The sequence below is a fragment of the Parus major genome, chromosome 2, assembly GCF_001522545.3.
Source record: "Parus major isolate Abel chromosome 2, Parus_major1.1, whole genome shotgun sequence".
NCBI classification, from domain to species: Eukaryota; Metazoa; Chordata; class Aves; order Passeriformes; family Paridae; genus Parus; species Parus major.
Genome location: NC_031769.1, coordinates 33,384,928 through 33,403,926, shown reverse-complemented (window position 1 = coordinate 33,403,926; position 18,999 = coordinate 33,384,928). Strand labels below are relative to the sequence as shown.

At 40.2% G+C, this 18,999-nt stretch overlaps 1 protein-coding gene across 1 annotated transcript in view; it reads left to right on the top strand.

Moving 5' to 3' along the window:
* Positions 1-10,236, top strand: part of HIBADH (3-hydroxyisobutyrate dehydrogenase) — an 86,325-nt gene extending 76,089 nt beyond the window's left edge. Inside the window, exons 7-8 of the mRNA XM_015619825.2 lie at positions 1,032-1,188; positions 9,255-10,236. Coding sequence (XP_015475311.1) covers positions 1,032-1,188; positions 9,255-9,413 — 316 coding nt within the window. The 3' untranslated portion in view covers positions 9,414-10,236. The remainder of the gene's footprint in view (positions 1-1,031; positions 1,189-9,254) is intronic.
* Positions 10,237-18,999: the final 8,763 nt, after the last annotated feature.

The window sequence follows — 18,999 nt, the reverse complement described above, 5'->3', positions numbered from 1 at the left end:
ATAAATTTTGTAGAAGGTTGTGATATATCCCCTTTAAAATGTCCTTTTCTCATCTTGCATTGTTACTGGAGATAGTTCCCTTGCCTTCTCTTTTGTCCTGTGTGTAGCTGAACATTTGTACAGTGCCATATAAACTGCTGCTGCTTGTTCTTGCTCTTAATGCAATTGATGTAAAATTACACTTGCAACTTATTATCAGCATAAATGTGAATTCATAAGAGGGTTAATTTCTTATAATATTGAAGAATTTTCAGGGTCTGCACTGAGCAGCAGTTTATGCCATCATCTCCATGGTAGAACAAATGACGTTTCTACTTGGACAAGCTTTGTTTTATCGGGATCAGTAACCTTATCAGCAGCTGACCCAGAACTATAATATATGTTTGCAGATAGATAACATATGTCACAGTGAAATGCAGACTTGCCTCATAAGCAGGAGCATATAATGAAGATTTAATAATAGCAAAGACAAGAATGCACAGCTGTATACGACAGTAATGGTTTTTTGAAAAGTGCAGCATTTTTATTCACATTATTAGAGCAGAATCAATTGTGTTATCTTGTTTACTTCAGAAATGCACTAGTGTTCACATACAAATGCAGCACACAACAATTTTCATGTTGACACACTTGCTTGTGTATTTTTTGCTTTGTTCAGAGAATATTTTGATATGAGGAAGAAGTGTGTGACCTAGTAGGTAGCAGAACAGAGAATGAGTTTTAGTAACTGAAGTAGAAGGTAACTATTATTCTCAGAGAACTTTTAATTTGCTTGCACTTTCAAAATTGCTAGGTGAAGAGGATTTGCTTAGTGAAAAAGGAAAAAAGCTTTGAAAACCTACTGCTTAAAGGGTGGATTGATGCTCTTTAATTTAAGAAACAGCATCCCTGCCCCCAATATCAATACTCTGTCATTTTTCATGACTTATAATAAAGGGAGAGGAATGATGGTAGGGCCCTAAGATATAAAACAAGTCACCCATGTCTTGTGCATTTTGACATTAACACTTCTCTTCTTTGACCTTTGACAGATTAGGCCTTGACCCGAAGCTGCTGGCCAAAATCCTAAATATGAGCTCAGGTCGCTGTTGGTCAAGCGATACGTACAACCCTGTTCCTGGAGTGATGGAAGGAGTACCCTCAGCTAACAATTACCAAGGTGGCTTTGGAACAACACTCATGGCTAAGGTACATAACACTTCCCTGTCCAGTATGTGTAGTCGCTTCTCTCTGGGCTTCTAGCAAATGGTCTTCTCAGTGAAAATTTATGATTACAGGATAATGCATAGGCATGAATAGAGGGGAACTGAACTCTTCCTATAGCTCTGAATTAATGAGTTGTTTAGAGGGCTTTTCCTTAGTCTCCAGCTTCTTTCTAGCCTGTTACTGTTACTGCTGAGCCACTCAGTGAGATTATGTGCATAATATTTTTGAGTTCTGCTTTGATAAAGGAGTCTCAATGGACTTGGGGGTATAGTGAGCATTCAACAAGCTGCTTAGGTGCTTCTTGCATCACTGCTCTAGAATTTAGGAGCCTAAGTTCAAGAGAGAATTCAGGGAAATCCAAGTGACTTAATTAAGTGCTGATAGTGGCATAAGCATCTCAGATTTTGGGCCCACTCTCTTCCAGATACCTTTAACTGCTACTGGACGTGCTCTCTAGCAAGCCCTTCCTTGCTAAGCCAATTGCTTGTGTGCTTGTCCTTCTGCCTAAGGCCATCTGGGATGCAGAAAGCAACCCACACCACCACAGGCTGATCTCCTGTAGGTTTCTGCAACATTCTGTGAGCTCTCCTGAATTGTCTTAGCTGGTGACAGAAGAAGGGCTGCTCATGACTAATTACCTAGTAATCTAAATTGCTTGTCCACAAAGTGGGAGATCTGGGGTTTAGGTCCTTCTCAGCAGTAGGAAGTTGAAAACCTACTGTTGTCCCATCCTGGGAGAATACGATTATTGCCATGCTCTTGGTTTTTCCAGGAAAAGTGCTGTCCTGAGTCACTCTGTGGTCAGGAAAGCAAAGTTTTTAGAGGCCAAAGGAAAGTAGGCAAGGAGGTCAGAGCTCTGCATCCCACTGTTAGGACACAGTTGGAGGAAGGAGATACAGAACTCTGACTCTTGAACTACTTCTGCACTGAGCACAATGATTGCCTAAGGTAAACTATAAAATCAGCTCTGGAAGAGATGTCTCATCTAAGTGCAGGAAATAATTTCACACTGAATATCTGTTTCATGGAGATACTGTCCTGAGGGAGGCATTTGAGTTCATACAGGATAGGTTTTATGCATACCAGTTTATTGAGTGCTCCCAACTGGTTAGGCATTTTGTCCATTTTCAGCTCTTCCATGTAAGTGGAAATGTAGCACTTAAAACTAAAACAGCATTCTAAAAGCTGGTGAACAAACTCAGATATTACCATACAAATCTCCAAAGTGCTGGAGCTCCTATATATAGTACCTGCTTATTGATACTGTTCAGTCATTTTGCAGCTGATTTAGGACAATTGGTACATTTGCACACTCAATGAAATTAACCAACTTCTCTTCAGAGTGGGTCCAGAGTGTTTTGCATATGGTAGCACCACAAAAACTTTGCTAATGCTGCATGGCTCACAACCCCTCAATGGCTGCTACATTTTGTGTTTATGGACCAATGACCAGGAACATTCATTTCTTTGAGGAATGTGTTAAAATATTGAAAAGCATTGGTTTTTACATTGTGTTCAAGTCACTGAACATAAGGGACAATAAAGTGTTGGTTAAATTACAGATTTATAAAAAGCATTAGGTTATTGCTTGGAGTTTACCAGGCCATTAGAGATAACCAGCCTGATCTTGGCCCTGCTGTAAAGCTTGTTGCCGTGTTGTGTATTTTCAGAATCTCCTTTGCCTGTTGTGCCATGTTTCACACTGCAGTCTCTATTCTCATGATTGATAGATCTCAATCTTGTCCAGAATAGCATTACAGTATAAATGCAATAGGGGCTCATATTTTCTTCCCTCCCTTTTAAGTTTCTTTCTAAAGGGTTGGTTTTTTCCCTTTGGTCTGCTTCTAAGAGGGACCTTCATCTCCCCTGGAAAATGCCCTGAAAGATCTTTCTTTAATTGAAGGAATAGCAGCCTGGTTTGTGCCTGTTGAAACTGCCAGCTTTTGGTTAGAAAGCATCAATGATAACCAAGAGAGAGTTCCTCAGAAAGATTTGTAATTGCTGTTCACCTCTTCTGACTTGCCTCTCCTGACAGTCCAGAAGACTGCCTTCTTTAGGCTAGAATCCTCAGTAAGAAGGAAAGACATTAAATTCCTTTCATGCCTCTTGAACTATGCTCTGTTATTCTATATAGGTGGAAGATTTCTTGAATAAGTAGCCAAAACAGCTGATCATGTTCAGGCTATTCTTTGGTGCAGTGGTGATCCCTTCTAAGAGACTGCTTTTTAGTTTGTGGAAAGACTTTTGCTACTATCCATTTCATCCTGATATATGGTATACTATGCAGCTTGTGAATTGTTTGAGATGGGAACTTTTTGCAAGGGAATTTCAGAGCACAATTTTTCCACTTAAGAAGTAAAAAAGAATGTATTCAAAAGAGAAAACCTTTGAAAACCCTGAGGTTGAGGAGAAAGTATTCTGCAGTGAAAGTATCTAGGAGTACCTCAGTAACAGTCACTAAACACAGTTACTAAACTTCAAGTTCCTGTTCACATATGAGAGACGGTGGAAGTCAAAGGCTTTCTTAAAGAAATTTTGTCAGCAAAATCTCTCCAAAAAAGCCAGAAGTGTTTGGGTCAGAAAAGTTTTCCAGACAGTTCTGAGAAGCTTTGGTCTTGAAATTCAATACTGAAACATGTAATTTAGTCAACTTAATGTGATAAACTGCTGTAAAGATTTTGCATTTTAAAAAATCTAGTTTAGTTTACCACACCATGTTTGTGTCCAAGGCATTGGCAGGCCAGAAGTTCCATCTTCCATTGACAGCACAGCTGCTAATTAAATGTCAGCTTTGGATCCTGAGAAGAGCTAGATTTATATCATAGTCCTCATGAGTCATGTCAAGACAGCCTTTGAGCTTTATTCCAAATGGCAGTTTCATTTACGTCAACTGCAAAATAAATGTAAAGAACCAGGTAATTCCGAAGTAGAAGCAAATTGTGAAAGAGAATCTGTTTCCCAATTCTAAGCTGAGGAAGTGTTAGAATATTCAGTGCACTGAGACATCTGGAAGATGTTGTCAGTTCCAAAGAATATGAGAGAAACCATAAACTATGCTTTCATTTCTACTTTTCCAAATAAGTCAACAAAGGGAAATTTCTTTCATAGCTGTTTCGTACTATTTCCCTTGAAGAATCTCCGGCCTCAAATGAAAAGGTGCAAAATACTTTACAATCTGGAGCTAAAGATAAGCTTTACTTACATTTTCTTGCGTTTTTTCCTTCAAAGCTCTGAATGGAGTTTTTAAAAAGAGAAGCATCCTTCCTGCACTTCAGTCAAAAGTCCTTGTCCATTTGACTGTTGAAATGTTATTAAATGTTTCAGCCATCTTGGACCCAGACTTTCGTTACTGAAGTGAACAGAGCTACATTATTGCCTTGGTTTAGGAATGCTATTCCCCAATTTAGTACTACCACAAAAAAAACCCCTGTGAGATGCTCCCATTCCCCTCTAGTTAGAGACACAAGAGGGAGAGGTCATGGGTTGAGGTAAGAGCAATTTACTGGAAGCAGACATGTGATAAGAACACAAACAATGACAGCAACAATGCTAATAACAAAAGAGAGGATGTTTTAAATGCAAAATGCTCACCAAGCCCAGGACAATGAAAAACAAAGGTGGACAGACCAACCCACTACACTTTTCCACAACCAGAAGGGAGCATGCAGAAGGGAAGCCAGAAAGAGTGTTCCTTTCCCCACCCTAGCAATGGCATGGGTTGGTACCAAATAACATTGAGGTTTTGGCCATGCCATGCCCACACGGTGTGAGGCTCTACCCCCTCGCAGCTACTGTGAAAAATTAACCCTGTCCCTTGCCAAAGCCAGGACATTTTTGAAATTGTATTTGTGCTAGCAGTCCATTCAAAATTTTCAGGGACTGTTTCTGTGAATGTCCCTTCAGAGAGAAATAGATCAATCACCACAACCAATACTAATACCAAGTACTTTCACTAGTTTGAAATTAGATGAGTTTGCCATTCTAATATTTTATTACATGAGTTAAGCTTTCTCGACTAAAACAAATACTATTGGTACTGATTTCACAAAGAGGGTTTATATATGTCATTAAATATCTTGTAGGTTAAAGTAAGTGTTCCTAGATTTGTCAGCTCATCAGTCTTTCAACAGAGAAGAAGTGATCTGCCCTGATGCAGATGAAAACTGTTTTGGATCCTGTGACATCTGATATGTATGTTTTTCCCATTTTCCTAGAACTTGAAGTCATTTGAGGGCAATAGGAAAAGTAACTATAATTCTGATTTGTATCAGAATGACCTTTACAGAGCCGATTTACAGATCGAAGTGACATTTAGAGAGTAGAGTAAGATCTTGAATTTCCTTGTGCTAATTCAAATCCAGACACACAGAAAGTAAAGACCTGTCTTGTAAGTCATCCCTGAGAAGTCAAAGGTGCTCTTAGCTCTTAGCATTAGCTCTTAGCACTCAGTTTTTCTATATCAAGGATGGGGGACCATCTGTCAGAGTAGGTGAAGAGTGACCTCACTTACAGGCTTGCAGAGGTGTGGGGAAGAAAGCTTTAAGCTAAAGTTGGGGGGGGGGAACTGCATTCATCCCACTCCTAGCAGTTTGATGTCAGTAACAGCAATAGCTGTCCAGAGCCTGGAGATGGATTGCAGGTCCAGCATGAGAGCACCTGAAGAGCAGCACAAAGGAATTACAGCTGTTACAGCCAGTTAGTTGGCTTCATCAGAGCCCAGTTTAAATGACCCTATGCAAATGCTGTGTGTGCATGCCTGCAGGGCTGTGACCATACTGGCATCACAGAGACATGGTGGGATGACTCCTCTGACTGGGGTGTTGGAGTGGAACGATCCAGGCTCTATATCAGTGACCAGCTGGCATGCATGGAGCTTCACCTGGGGATGGAGGAGGAGCTGACTGAGAGCTTATGGGTCAGGACTAAAGGGAGAGTAGGGACAGGTGACATTATAGTGGAGACCTTCTACAGCCCATCTGACCTGAAGACTAAGCAGATGAGACAAATAAAGACAAATAAGATCCATCTCACATCTGCAAGCCTTGGTCCTCATGGGGGACTTCAACCACACTGATATATGCTGGAGGGGCAGCACAGCAGAGCATAAGTAATCTAGAAAGATCTTGGAATGTGTTGGTAAGAACCTCCTTCTCCAAAGATAGAGGAGCCAACAAGAAGAGCTTGATATGTTGGACCTTGTTCACATCAGCAAGGAGGGGCCGGTGGGAATGTGAATCTCAAGAGCAGCCTTGGCTGCAGTGACCATGAAGTGATGTAGTTTAAGGTCCTTAGGGCAGCAAGGAAGGTGCACAGCTAGCCCACTACCCTGGACTTCAGGAGGGCCAGCTTTGGCCTCTGCAAGAATCTGATTAGTACAAAACCATGGTAAGGCCCTGGAGGGAAGAGTGGCACAAGAGAGCAGGTTAACATTCAAGGATCACCTCCTCCAATCTCAGGAGAAATGCATCCCAACGAGGAGGAAGTCAGGCAAAACCATCAGGAAGCCTGTGCTGATGAACAAGGAATTCCTGCACAACTACAGTCACAAAAAGGAAGCCTACAGAGATTGGAAGCAAGAACAGCTACCTGTGAGGTAGACAGACAAATTTTCCAAGGAGCCAGGAATCAGGTTAGGAAAGCTGAAGCCCTGATAAAATTAAACCTGACCAGATACTCAAAGGCAACAAGAAAAGCTTCTGTAGGTATAGGAATATATAATATATAATATATATCTTATATAGGGTTAGGACTTGGTTACCCAGAATTTGGAGAAGGCTGAGATACTCCAAGACTTAGACAGATGTGAGAGGTGGGCCTTTGCAAACCTCATGAATTTCAGTGAGGAGTAGGGTGCTGCACTTGGGTTGGAGCAATTCCAACCACGAATACAGGCTGGGCACAGAATAGACTGAGGGCAGTCCTGAGGGGAGAGACTTGGAAGTGTGAGTGGACCAGAGGCTCAGTCTGACCTGGCAATGTGTGCTGGTAGCCCAGAATCCCAGTCACATCCTGGGATGCATCAAAAGCAGTGTGACCATCAGGAAGGTGATTCTTCACCTCTGCTCTGCTTTTGTGAGAGCCCACGTGGAGTGCTGTATCCTGCTCTGGGGCTCCCTGTTGCTAAAGAACACAAAATGATTCACACGACCACTCTCGGTGTCAGAACAAAAACCCATCACTTTATTCTCTGACTCCAGTATTTATAGATTCTCCACAATGACCAGGGATTGGATAATTAAGTTACCGCCTTCCCAAGCACACTGGTCGTCTTGCCAAACATCCATCAAAAGACATTTCTTAGAAGGAATGTGATAAACAACTTAAGTTTACAGGACTTTCATAGGAAAGTAACTAAAACTATGAAAACATTATCAGAAAGCTTAATTTTCAGGATGACAGCTCCCAACATAAGAAGGCCATGGACATGCTGGAGTGAGTGCAGAGGAGAGTGGTGAACATTGTCAGAGGGCTGAGTCATTTCTTCTATGAAGACAGGCTGAGAGAGTTGGGGTTGTTCATCCTGGAGAAGAGAAGGCTCTGGCAAGACCTTCTAGCACCTTCCAAGATTTACAGGAGGACTCCCCTGGAGTGGGACTTTTGGAAATGTAGTGACAGGATAAGGGCTAATAGCTTCAAACTGAAAAAGAGTGGATTTAGATTAGGTATTAGGAAGAAATTGTTTCTATGAGGGTGATGTGGCACTGGCACAGGTTGCTCAGAGAAGCTGTGGATGCCCCATCCCTGGAAGTGCTCAAGGTTAGGTTGGATGAAGCTTGGAGCAGCCTGGTCAAGTGGAAGATGTCCCTTCCCATAGTTGGGGGCTTGGAATTAGATGATCTTTATGGTCCCTTCCAACACAAACCACTGAAAAACAGGAAAAAAACTCAATCACAAAGCAGATTCTATAAATCACCATTGTTCTGAATGGACAGGAAATCTAGGCATTTCCTAGTAACACTTGAGAGGTTCTTTTGCAACTTTCTTGAAACACGGACCACAAACATTGATTTCATTAATAAGACCTTAAAGGCAACCTTCAGTGCATTACTTTCCTACTTAGTCAAGAGATCTTTTCATATATATATCCAGGCCCTTGTTAGTGCTTCCTTCTTTGGGTTGTTTCATGTCTGATCCAGCTTAGAGTTCAAGACATCCTCCAGCCTAGCTGGCAGATGACTATTTCTGGCTAACTGTGGTTAGTCATAGAACCATAGAACACCGTTGGGTTCTGTCCTATTTATTTCAGATTATAACTGTAGTTGACCAAGGAGGACACATCTCATAATTGTCCTCGTGGGACTATTCTCTAATGCCTCTGTTAAAGCAAGTTATTAAAGAAAAAGTCAGTCAAGAAGAATTTTGAGTTGTAGCAGACCCAGGACTGGCCTCTAAGCAATTCTCTAATACCTCCTTCCAATTAGGCAGAAAAGCAGTTATATTCACTAAGTGGGCTATGACTCTCATTTTGCTATTAACTGTTTACATTATAGTAAATCTATGTTTGCTAAGTGGCTTCCATTTTCTTGTTCTTGAAATTTTTTCTGCCTGATTTTTAACCTGTTCATACTAACAAAGAATTCCTCTTGCCAAAAGAACTAAATTACACTCTTAGTGTCTACGTGAAATGTTTCAGTGGATAGCCAGGGAGATTTTCTTACTAGATATGATATACTCAATGGGGGAAAATAGTCTGGGTCTTGCTACCAGTGATCTAGAGTCTTAAAATCTAGTGCTACTAGTGATAAGTCTTAAAATTCCTCCTGTTCTTAAGGTGGTGCCTGTCTGGCAAAGTTTGAGATTTTTCTGTTGAATAACATTGAATTACTGTTTTAAAAAATAGAAACTACGCAAAACCTGCATCTTCCAGGTCTGAAATGTTAAGGCTGCAGTATTGTACTTGTAGAGTTCTTGATACAGAGGAAGCCAAATAACCTATAATATGTACATGGCTGTTTATGTCCTTATTGTTTCTCCCCTGACTTTTTCTCTTTTTCTCTCCTTCCATTCTTCCTCTCTGCCCTCTTCCTCCCTCTTCTTGCCCCCCACAGGATCTTGGCTTGGCCCAGATTTCTGCCACCAACACGAAGACACCAGTTCCTTTGGGCTCCCAGGCACATCAGATCTACAGGATGATGTGTGCCAAAGGCTATGCCCTGAAAGACTTCTCAGCTGTGTTCCAGTTTTTACGTGAGGAGGAAAACTTGTGAGCTGTCCTGTGGAAATGGACACAATAACAAACCACATTTTTTTTATCCGTATAGCTCATTTGGCAAGTTTATGGTTTAATCAAGTACTGTGCATCCTGCTCCCATACAGATTAATCATCTTTGGCTGTCCAGATCACAACAAACTCCAGAATTTCTTTATAATTCTTGAAAAAACAAGCCACAGGGAAGGGATTGTTTGGCAATTAGCCAACATCAGGGTTTTTTTTAAGAACCATCAAAGTTGTTTTCACTAGATGCAATAAATAAATATTTTTTTTATGAAACACTTAACTGTTCACATATAAAATAACTTACGTTATGGCTACAAACTTAGGTGAATCATGAATAATAATAGAATGTTTTATTGCAATTTTATCATATAGAGATCTATTAAAATTTAAAATTAATACCTTATGGAAAAAGGGAATATATGTTCAATGAGAAAACACATCTTGAGATGGATTTTTTTTGGTTTTGGACCTACTAGCCTTGAATTGATCAGAAGTTAATTTTTCCTGGGATTCAGGTTGCAGATTAAGTTTATAGGCACATGTTGTAAGTGGAAAGCTGTTACACCTTGTTTACCTGATAGACTTAGGTCGAATAATATAGAATTTGTGTCCCTCTTGTAAAGCTCCATAACTGTATTTTGCTAACCCAATTTTATATTTTCTTGTATTCTGTCATGCATTTTCAGAACTCAGATCAGCACTTACCAGAAGTTCTAATAAAGTGTACATTTGTTTTAGGTAACTACTAAAGTATTTTAAATCTAAACAAACCCCATTATTTTGAAAAGAAATAAAACCTATACTGGTAAATACTTGCTGCATGATTATTTATTTTTTGTTTTGGTCCAGTCTTGTACACACAGTATTAACCAAAACTTATACTAAGTGGTCTTATTCTTTAATTTGCTGTGTTTTCTACAGATCATCTTGCAACCCTAAGCCTTTCAAAAGCTCTTGTTGTGAAATGCAGACATTAATATATTGGCATAAGTCTTACCTTAACTGTTCATATCTCATTGGTCTTGCTAAAGTACATGTATGTACTTGGCTTTATAAATACACATGATGATTTTACTAGAATGGCTCACATTTAAACTCCAGGCTTAATGATCAATTATGCATTACATTCCTGTTTTGGTTGTGTGATGGATCCTTTTATAGATGCACATTTGGTTATCAAAATTGTGTGCTTGAATTAGCTCAATTCTGTCAATAATCAGACAACTTGGACACTCTATTCCAGCAAATTAGTAACATCATGCAAAAGTTATTAAACAGTAGTAGTTGATCTCTTCTTTTGGCTTTCTTTGAAAACTTTCTTTGACATTCCAGGGGATTCAGGGATTTGGGATACATTATTGTTGTATTTGAGTATAGGACTACTGAGAGCAACTGTACTTTTAAGAAATTGTTTGTCTCTCTTTTGATAACAGTATTGTTTCTACAGGATTGCATTCATTCAGAAATTAGACACAAAACTACCTGCAGCACAAACATGCAACTTGGCACCATAGTTGTAAATGTGTGCTTTGACCTTTGCTAACAAGATCACATACTACATTTATTTCCTATGGGACTCCAGCCTCACTTAATATAAAGGGTCGATCCAGTCTTGTTATGAATCTGGGGTCAAGTAGTGAAGGCTGGTTTTGACAGTGGGATCCTTTTTCATTTGAATGCTTTATCATGGATGAGGTAAGGAATTGTAGGAGTGTCCTGTTAAGTGTTTATCCTCTGTATTTGGCTTGGAGATCTGTCTGGCATTGCAGCACTTAAAAGAGACTCTTCCTTCTACTGTCCATCCTAGCCTGTGGCAGTGTTTGCTATGAATGTGTTTGCTGGTAACCCTGGGTTTACCTGTAGCCTTGGGCTTGCAGGAAGCATCATCATTTCTTTCCTGAAGACATTGCATCCACATGTAGTTGTTGGGAGTCATGTGGGAAGAGAATATGCTCAGTAAGAGAGTTTTTGAAGTTTTTAGCCTCTGAAATCATAAAGCTTCTATTAAATATGTGGAACCCTCATTGTTATTTTTATGTTCTTCTCTAAGGCTTGTAGCTTAGGCTTCCTGGTGTTCTTGTCTTCTCCCTCACAATCTCTCATCAAATTTTGAATTCTCACTCCAAAGCACAGGGTGCTCAAGTTGGAGGAAAGTCTGCCAGAATGTCATTTTGGCAAACCAAGAAAGTGTTCTGTGGTTTCCTTCTTGGAGGAGGATCGTGGCTGAAATTAAAAACAAACAAACAAACAAACAAACAAAAAAGCCAAAACCCCAGCTTCAGGGCAGACAGCCAGCATGTAAAGTTTTAGAACAAGCAGTTAGTTTGACAAAGTCAGAAACAACTTTTAAAATACATGTTGTTGTAGAAAGTGCCTTGAAAACTTCAATGATGTCCAATACCTGAAGCCAGTAATATGATTTCTATTAGAACACTTTATTCTTTATTTTATTTTTACCAATTCTACAGGAGAATATTGTATGGTTGTATATGTATAGTGATGATAGTACATGCTAGGTATGACTGTTCTCCACTTGTATATGTTTGTAATGTATCTTTTGCTTGAGGTATACTTCTGCTCTGTGGAAATTAGGCTAATACTAAAATGATTGTCACTGTCAGAGACAGGTTTTGAAAACTGTAATTTGTTGAGTTGAACAGAAAGATGGTAAAACTGGTTGAATTTCTACACTAATTACCATCCAGTACATACATAGAATTTGGGTGCAACAAATTAATGGCATATTCTGTAAATGTCTCAAAGGGAAACTTGAGGTGATTTCTTTTTAAATTAGTTGGAATCTCAAACTAACCCTCCCATCATGCTTACATTGGAAACTCACCTCTATCAAATGCATTTACTGACTAATAAGAAAACATTGACAACCAGTAAAAGTAGTGATTTTTTTAAAAAAGTCCTCAGCAGCCTTCTCTCATTTATGATTCAGTATAACCCATCTTAAGCAACTATTTTTGGTGATTGTTTTAACAGAGGAGGTCTTCTGTTAAAACCTCTGAGCACTATATTGGTTTAACCTTATTCATGGCTCTTACAAGCCTCAGGAGGAGGAGGAAGTGTTCTGACCAAGTAAAAGTATTATATGTGATAGTCTGGCTCTGCTTTAATCAATGGTAATTTGGCCATTAAGTACAACACTGCCAAAATTTCAATGTGTACTGAGTGCCCATGTGATTACACTGCAAGTGTGGCCAGGATGCATCTGTGGAGCGGCTCAAGCACATCTCTCCAGCTGGGATTGTTCCACATTACTGGCATTAGGATTATGAGAAGTTGGGCTGGTGGCTGTGAGAGGAAGGAGCCAGCACAAGCCACTGAAGTTTGTATTGCCTGTCTCCTTCTGAGCCTTGTCCCACACTGGATGAGAGAGAGATACTGAGGAGTACAAAATAGCTGCTGTGCCTGTGTGCATGAGCACAGAGCTCCCTGTATTTTCAGCTGTTTATGTCTTAGAGCTCTGCCAAAAGGAGATTTTATCAAATGGCTTACAGAACTGAAAGACTGGGGCCACCCTTGAAGCAGGCAGAGAAAGGCTGCCATCATGCAAGGGTTACTGTATTTATGCAGTAGGTGTCTTTCCTTTAGACTTCCAGCTTGATTTGTAAGGGCAAATCTATCCAGGCACAAGTCTGAGGGAACTAACTTGATCAGTAGTGATACCTGTTGCTTTTGATTTGTTTTTACTTCGTCATAATCTTTTTCTTCATACAAAGATAGATGAAACTCAGCTTTCCTCAAGACAAGTTAAGAGTATTTTCTGCCTTTATAAGAGTGGCTAGTAAGGTGTGGAAACTGAAGTGGTTTGGAAACTTCTGTTGTGTTTCCTTGGTGCCGTGACATAGCATGGAGTTAGAGTTCTCTGCACTATTTTAGACTTTAGGTTTACTAAAATCCTCTTAAAATTTGGGGAACTTGCAGATGTCATTAACTTCAGTATCAAGTTCTTAGAGCTCTTACTGCAAGCCTTGCAGAAACAAAAAATTACACTGCAAGAGTGGGAGAACTTTAGTTCGACATCTACAAGTTAGAATAAATGGTGCTTTTGAAGCAGGCTTTCAGTAGTAAGAATGTCTTCGTCATTCTGGGCAACACGATAAATGGATGTGTGGTCTTCAAAGGCTGTTGGCATTTTTAAGATTTGTTGCTCTTTATATGTGCTTTGTCACAACCTGTCCAGCCTGCTGGCACAGTTACACATTAAATTTTTTCCAATAAGAGTAATAGCAATGATTACAAAGTTTTCTTGGATAGACAGAAAATTAATATTTTTATGGCTGGTATGTTCAATAGATGTATGACATGGAACTAGGCATCCATATGGCAGTGATTTTTTTTTTGGCTTTGGCATTCATCATGGATTGTGAGCACTTGGGGTAAATTGGAACAGGTGGATAAACCTTTCTAAAGTACTAAATGTCTCGTAACAGCTACTGTATAATTAAAAGCCGTCTGGCTCTTTCTGCATTTACACCTAGCTCTTCCTTTTGACCTTGACCCTAAGATGAGGTCTGGATTTTCATTTGAAGTAAGAAATAACTCAGTGTGTTTCTTCGTCTAGTTTTACTGAGCCTCCATTAGTGATGACAGAGTTTGGTTTGTTAGAGTAAATGCTGTATATCGAGACAATAAATGTGCTAACATATGTTTTATGAAGTTCATTGATTTCAAAAAGACTTGGAACACTGGCCAAAACCAACTGAAATCTAACTCATAAAAAGATGTTTGCCTGTACCTAAAATACAGCTACTCTGGAAAGAAATGCAAATGTTGTTACAATACATTTCAGTCCTTACTGCATTTTTAGAAAATAAACTAATTCTATTTTTGTCTTGTTGAAATTCAAGAGAGAAACCAGACAAGTAAAACAAAATCTGTAGGCTTCAAAAGTGGCCAGGTGTAAGCTTTATTTGGCCAGAATCAAGTGTTGCTGCTGTCTGTCTCCAGTTTGAGAGCATGACAAAAAAATATTTTTTGGGAACTTATGGCACCACCAGCGGTAGGGTAATAACTTAAAGAATACTTCTTAAATTCTCTGAGCTGCTTGCTTTGCTCTGAGTCTCCTTCCAACTGATTTAACAGCATTAACTGGGCTGTAGCCCCTGGATGCAGGCATACCTGAGCTAGCTGTAAGGTAGCTGGTTTGTATATCTGCAGCTCCCTAATCCCAGAGGCTTTCCTGGGTAAACACTGGGCCAGCAGTGCTGTTTCCAGTACCTAAACTGTCTAGTTTGTGGCTGGCAACAGTGGGCCATTTTTGCTTTGCAGTCATGTTATTCCTTGGCTGTAGAGCCTGGAAGCTTTCATTGACCAATATTTAGTAGGTTAATGCATTGGGTGTTGTAGCTGTTGCCTGTTTTACAGCATCCTTCTGGCAGTCTGTGCTCATTCCTCTGCTTGTACGATGCCTAGAGGTCCCCTTGGCCTTGTGTAATTGTGTCAGGCAGCAGCCAGGCTGCAGTCCACAAAAAAGACTCTGGTGATTGAAGATGAAGCTTCAGCATTGGGATTTAAAATGTGCTTGGGTTCCTCTCCATTTCTACTTTCATACAAGTTTTCATACAAGCTCTACTTTATTTGAACCTATACATTGCAAGGCACCAAGAACCTGCAGTATGTCAGCTGATTGGATATTTTCCTGTATTTGACTGTGTTAAAGCTACATTTGCTATTCATGCTCGAGAAAAAACAATTTCTGATCCTTGTCAGGTGTTTTTCTTTGGGTGAAAAACACCACTAAGCAAATGGAGATTGGTAGGTCACAGGACCTGACGCCAACACATTACTCTCACTGGAAAGCCATTGGATCCTGTCTCCACCTCCTATTGCTTTGACTTTTTTCCTCTGCTTGTCCTGGGTAGATAACTTTGTTCCTTTATGTGGATGCGAGCAGAGTCTGTGTTTCATGAAAGAGGAGAAGTAAGCAGCATCTTGTGCTGTGTGGCCTACTAGGTCTGACAGGGGAAGGTGGTTCCTTGTAAAACAGATAAGGGGACCGCAATCTGCTCCCTCCGGCACCATGATAAAGATGGAGACAGTGAGTCTGCAGACATCTGTGGCTACTGCCACTAAAGTCACAGCCTGCAGAATGCAGTTCCTGTCCCTCATCACACCACCCAGCTCTGCTCTCTGAGCAATAAACATCACACCAGCCTCTCCAAACTCTCCCTGGGGCCGCTTGTGGCTCTAGTTTTGGCAGCTTTGTCTGCCTTGGCCCTGGCTGCCTGGAATCTGCTTCTCCACTTCTTCCCAAAAATTCCTTTCCCAGCTCTGTGCCCAAGCTGACTGTAGGCCTTCAGTATGCCTACAAATAAGATCCTAGGTCTTAACTTGCACTCCATGTGCTCCTAATAGTGCCAGAAAGCACATAATGAATGTGTCTCCCTTGTTTCTTCCAGACTTAATAAGTAAACAAAGCCATAAACAGTAAGCCAAAAGGATGGAGATGGCAGGCATTTATGGGGTAGTAGGAATTTGTTCATTGAACTGATCGTTGTTCTACTTTGTGACTGTGGTATATCGGCTTTTTTCTGAGAGCAGAAGTGATGTGGGTTTCTTTTCAGATGAAGAGGAGCCAAAACTGGCTCTGTCCACTGACCTGTGGCTGTCACTTTGAAACAGACTCATTGTTTAAATTTACAGTAAAAATGAAAAAAAAAAAACTTTTTTTTTTAATTAAAATATAGCTAGTTTGCTTCGTAGGATTGTTTTTAAAATCAGTTTCCTGCAAATGGATGCTCTGATCTGTTTTCTAGTATTTTATTTCCTTCTCCATCTGTGTAACAGCCTGTGTATTATAGGCTACATATAAGATCTAAAATCACATTCGGGGATCTGTGAGAAACTCAAGTCTTAAGGTAACCCTGCCATGGTGCTGTTAATAACACATTGCAAACAAGAAAGTAGTAAGTGGAAATAATGCACTCATTTAGAAGTAATAAATCCTTTGATCTTTCTTTGAAGCAAGGGTATATGCTTAAACTACCAATTCAGGGACAACCAGATGCCCATAAAGAATGGTTCTTTGCTTTGATAGAAAATCGCTGAGGCCTGCCCAGCAGCTCTGGTCTGTAAACAGATTAGTTAAGTGCTCATCAGCTCTGATTTGCATAGGACAGTCTTTGCACACAAACCCTAGTTCCAGCCTTAATAAGCTATTTACTTGCAGGAAGGCTGCTGGTTTCCTTTTAGTTAGAAATCTCAGTAGAAAATTGTTTTGTGAGAAGGGACAGGATCCTGATTTGGAAATAGCACTATTCCTCTGCATGGATGTTAATAGGCAAGTGGTGTCTGGCAGTTTGGTGTGGTTGCTGAGTCTCTTTAGTGAACAGCTGTGGGAATTAGAAAAATAGCTCGTAGCTGAAAATTTGGAGAATGGTTGCTTCTCTCGGCTCATTGGTGGCTTTCAGCCATGGCCGGATAAAGAGCGTACATGGGAGAAGATTGGGAAGTAGACATTTATCTCTGCCGGAGAAGGATCCCAGAGCTGAAGTGTTCACTCAAGAGGATTTCACTAGGCTGTAAAATTCTCATCACCTTTGAATAAAAATAAATGCCTCGTGGATGATTGTTGGTTTGTGTGCAGAGCTTGTGTGCAGCCTGCAGATTTGTCACTCACATTTTTCCCTATTGAAACTTCATTTGATCCCCACAATTACTTTTGTTGGATATAAAGGGAGGTCAGTCTCAGCCACAAACGCAGCAGATGGTGAGATTCACCCTAGAGTATAGAAAAGCTACAAGTACCTTCAGTGTCGTTTGCATTTTAAAGTGTGTTACTTCTCAATTGATTTCAGCCTGGCCAGCAGTTTGCTTTTCTTTGAATCAAGAAATCCAGACTGCAACTTATTTCTAATGGGGAGACAAATAGAAGAAGAATGGGAAGAAAAGTGCGCAATATTCCTGAAACCAACTGTAAGCAGTTACAGTGCAAGCCTGCTGCAGCTGAAAATGTCTTAAAAATTAAAGACTAGATTCTTCATTAATGATCTCACAAACTTTGGGGTGACAGATCTACAAATAAGGACATAATGTAGGTGTGTGTGTTTTAAAACAGAATACTGGCATTAGACACAAGAAAGTAAATTGTGTAGTTCTGTTTTGCCCTAGTAACAGTGAAAAATGTTGCAGATCTGTTTTTTCCACTGATCACATTTTTTCTATTTTGTGTCCCCTTTTGCTTGAAAAGTAAACTTAGGTTAGTGCCTTTGTGCCTGAAAACACAGAGTGAAGGGCTGGACTGAGGAAACTGCTTATCATTTTCACAGGCAATCTAAATATAGTTATAAATTCTTCCCTGTAGTTTGGTTTTCATCATTTATTTCATCAGCCAGATGCTAGTTTTTAATGTAGGATATGATAAGAACATTACCCAAAGACTTCCTCAAAAAATAAAATCCAAATTATTACAGGGCAGTCTGCATTAGCCCATCAACCGTCTGCCTTTGAAGGCTTGTGTTCAGCCTCTCAGTTTTATAGTGCCAAGATTCAAATATGGGATTGCTAAAGGAAATTAATTACTAGTAAATTTAGAACAAAGGAAAGAACCTGCAATTTCACAGCATGTAAAACACCTTTTGGAATTCTTTGCTCTCTTCTTGGAAACCAGTGTGCCAAATTCTTGGAATTATTTTAAAGGTCTCAGTAAAATAGTTAGCTATCCAAAAGGCATAGTAAAACCTTATGCTTAAGGATATAAATAGCTGGCAGAAAATTGTTTTGTCTCTAGCCACTTTAGACCATGTCTATTCAATATTCATTGCAAATCACTGCAAGTCTTGCTTTTTTGATGTCCTGAGTGCTGAGTATGGCTACAGGCCAAGAATGGAACCTGAAGGGACAAAGTTGTGAGACATTCTCACCCCGGAGATCTACAGCTACTGCTGCCTTCCCTTCAACCCCTGTCAGACACCTGTGTCCAACCAGGGGCAGCAATGGGCTCAGGGACCCACATGGCTTCACACATCAGGTGTCCCACAAATCCAACAGTACCTGCATTTTTCTGAGCTTTCTGGGACTGTCACGTGTCTTCAGCCACTTCTTAGATGCCTGGATCTGCTCATACTGCTTCATGTCCAAGACAGACAAAGAAATGCCTGCGGTTTTAGTGTGTATAAATCTGACCTTTTTGTTGATGCTCTTGCTGCTGGTTCTCAGTTCTCCCTCTCTGACAATTCTCTTTTATTGTTGCCTCCAGATCAATCTGTAAAATGTGTCTCTCACCTGTCTCCTGCCATAGCCACTCTGTCATGTGGTCTTTTCCTCATTTATTCCATCACATCTGAACATGCACTTCTTTGTCCCAAACACCATCCACAAAGGTCTGTAATTCTCATCCCTGGAGGCAGCATATGAATCCACCCTAGCTAGTTTTCCTGTCTTTTTCCTTGTTAAGTAGTGTGGCTTGTCTCCCATGGCTCTCATTCTCCATTTGAACTGCACCTTATTTCTCTTTTAGCTTTGCAACCCTTAATGCTCACAGAGGTGTTATGTAGGCTGTACAGTCAGTCTGAAGAGTGATTCCCAAATCACTCTTCAAGTCATTAAGGAGGCTGGATTTT